Source organism: Aplysia californica, unplaced genomic scaffold (genome assembly GCF_000002075.1).
Source record: "Aplysia californica isolate F4 #8 unplaced genomic scaffold, AplCal3.0 scaffold00410, whole genome shotgun sequence".
In the NCBI taxonomy this organism is placed as follows: domain Eukaryota; kingdom Metazoa; phylum Mollusca; class Gastropoda; order Aplysiida; family Aplysiidae; genus Aplysia; species Aplysia californica.
The window spans coordinates 119,299-121,667 of NW_004797680.1; the positions used below are offsets into that span (position 1 = coordinate 119,299).

General features: G+C 37.3%; 1 protein-coding gene across 1 annotated transcript in view; it reads right to left on the reverse strand.

The window, feature by feature from the left end:
- Window positions 1-2,369, reverse strand: part of LOC101856201 — a gene marked incomplete in the record, with an annotated part of 26,055 nt that overhangs the window by 7,462 nt on the left and 16,224 nt on the right. Inside the window, 2 exon segments of the mRNA XM_005104232.3 lie at window positions 1,120-1,266; window positions 2,098-2,220. Of these exon segments, the coding sequence (XP_005104289.2) occupies window positions 1,120-1,266; window positions 2,098-2,220 (270 nt within the window).

The following is a 2,369-nucleotide window of genomic DNA, read 5'->3' on the forward strand; positions in this document are numbered from 1 at the left end:
AGAAGAAGAAGAAGAAGAAGAAGAAGAAGAAGAAGAAGAAGAAGAAGAAGAAGGAAAACATTTAATGATCATCTTCATAACCACCACCATCATCATCATCATCATCATCATCATCATCATCATCATCAACATCACCATCACCATCACCATCATCATCATCATCATCATCATCATCATCATCATCATCATCATCATCATCATCATCACCATCATCATAATCATCATCAATCCAATAAGAAATTAAGTCAGATGCAGTCATCAACATCATACGATTCCTGTAAGATCGGAAAAGCTTCTTAAAATATGTGAGGTGTGCAAACAAAATAAAATATTTCTCCTAATCCTTGAATGGAGCTATCGGCTAAAGATCAAATCTGTAGATTTCAAACCGACGCCATTTTCTTCAAGTTTAACATGTCTTTTCTAATTTTACAAATTCACAAATAAGTTTGATTTATATAAATCTATATCCAAGAAATGGTGGTTGGAGGGCACTACCGGTAGGTCCTACTTCTTTACTTTCCTCGTGTTGTTTCTGTCTGTCATTGGTACTTTTTCGCAGTTCTAAATAATCATTATTTTATCAATGTGCTTCTCTTTAATAAAGCTCCAACTCAAGCTAGATAGCTATGTCCATAGGGCTAAAACCTGAAATGTAATTCATTGTGTTAGCACGCCTCATAAGATTTGCTTAAGTAATTTTAGACCGGTTTGAGGAGTTTTTGGTTTGAAATGAAGTCAGAGCCAGCTTGGTGATATAGTTTACTTGAATTGTATTAAAAAATGTCCCAAAAACAAACTCCATTGAGTGTACCAAAGTTAAAACGTTTCAAACGGTCAGTTGTTCAAAAGAAAGTTTTTTTACGTTCTCAAAATGGCTAAAAAAGATTTAGGCATTTATCTAATAATCGTGAGGGTAAAATGTGTCTTTTGATTTGGAATGTGCTTTACGGCACTCGCAATTATTGTATACGGTTCTTTGAGCGCCGGGGATACATGAAACATCTTTACATTAATTGGTAGCAAGTAATTTTGAATTTTGCCCGGGTGGCGGCCGAAGCCTGCTCTTCTTATGGGATGTGTGTCTGATAGGTGTGCACATGACGTAAGTTCACGTACCCATGCAGAGACCAAAGACGGCGCAGCTGATCTGGAGGAAGATGTAGCTGTTGCAGAAGGGGAAGGCCAGGTTCGTCACAGCGGCCATGAGCAGAGCGACTACGTACAGCCAGATGCTGGGCAGGCGGAAGCAGTCCGTGATGAAACCTGGCAGGACGACAGAAAGAATATCATTATGTACGAGCACTATAATGAGCACTATATGTGTTTGTCATCATAATTATATAGATCTATGTGACCACTATATTATTATGTTTATGTGCTTGTCATTATAATTGTGTATGTGGGCACTTTGTGTGTTTGTCATCATAAATATGTATGTGAGCACTAATGTGTTTGTCATTATAATAATGTACATTACCACTATGTGCTTATCATCATAAGTATGTACGTGAGCACTATAATTATGTGTTTGTCATCATAATGAATATTATGCATGTGAGCACTATAAGTTCTTGTCATCATAATTATGTATATGTGATTGTCATCATTATTATACATGTGTTCTCTATGTGTGTTTGTCATCATAATTATGTGTGTGAGCACTGTACAGCCATTACACGTCAACCTCTGAGCTAGAGATGACACGTCCAGGTATCCAAGTATGTACGGTAGGTACTAACTACCATTTTCATGTGCACCATTTTTTAAGTAATCAGAAGGGGTCAGACCCTTAGGAATGGGTAGGGCAAAAACTAAAATGGGTTATCTTAAGACAAATGTAGCAAGAAGAATACGAATATGAACCAAACTAGATATCTATCTACCTATCTATCTATCTATACTATAGATTTTTTATATTATGTATCAAACAGCTTTCCTCTAAAACGCTATATTAAGTTATGTATAAACATATTATAATATACATAAATACTCATGAGACTTCTATGACGGTTCCTTGTCGATATTTCTTTCTTTTTTTTTGGACACTGAGTAAAAACAAAAAAATCAACAATAGTCATAACTAGGTCAACATACCCGCCAGAAGTCTCCCCAGCACGTTGGCGATCCCCACAATGGAGATGAGGAAGGCCGCATCCGAGCGTCCGATGTTCAAGGATACCGCAAGGTCAGGTAAGTAGGTCAAGGACACGGACTGGGCTGAGGGGGAAAAAGAGAAAAGAAATCAATGCATTTCAACTTCAACGTTTAACTCTTTGTGTGTGTTTGTTTGTGTGTGTGTGTGTTTGTGTGTGTGTGTGTGTGTGTGTTTGTGTGTGTGTGTGTGTGTTTGTGTGTGTGTGTGTTTG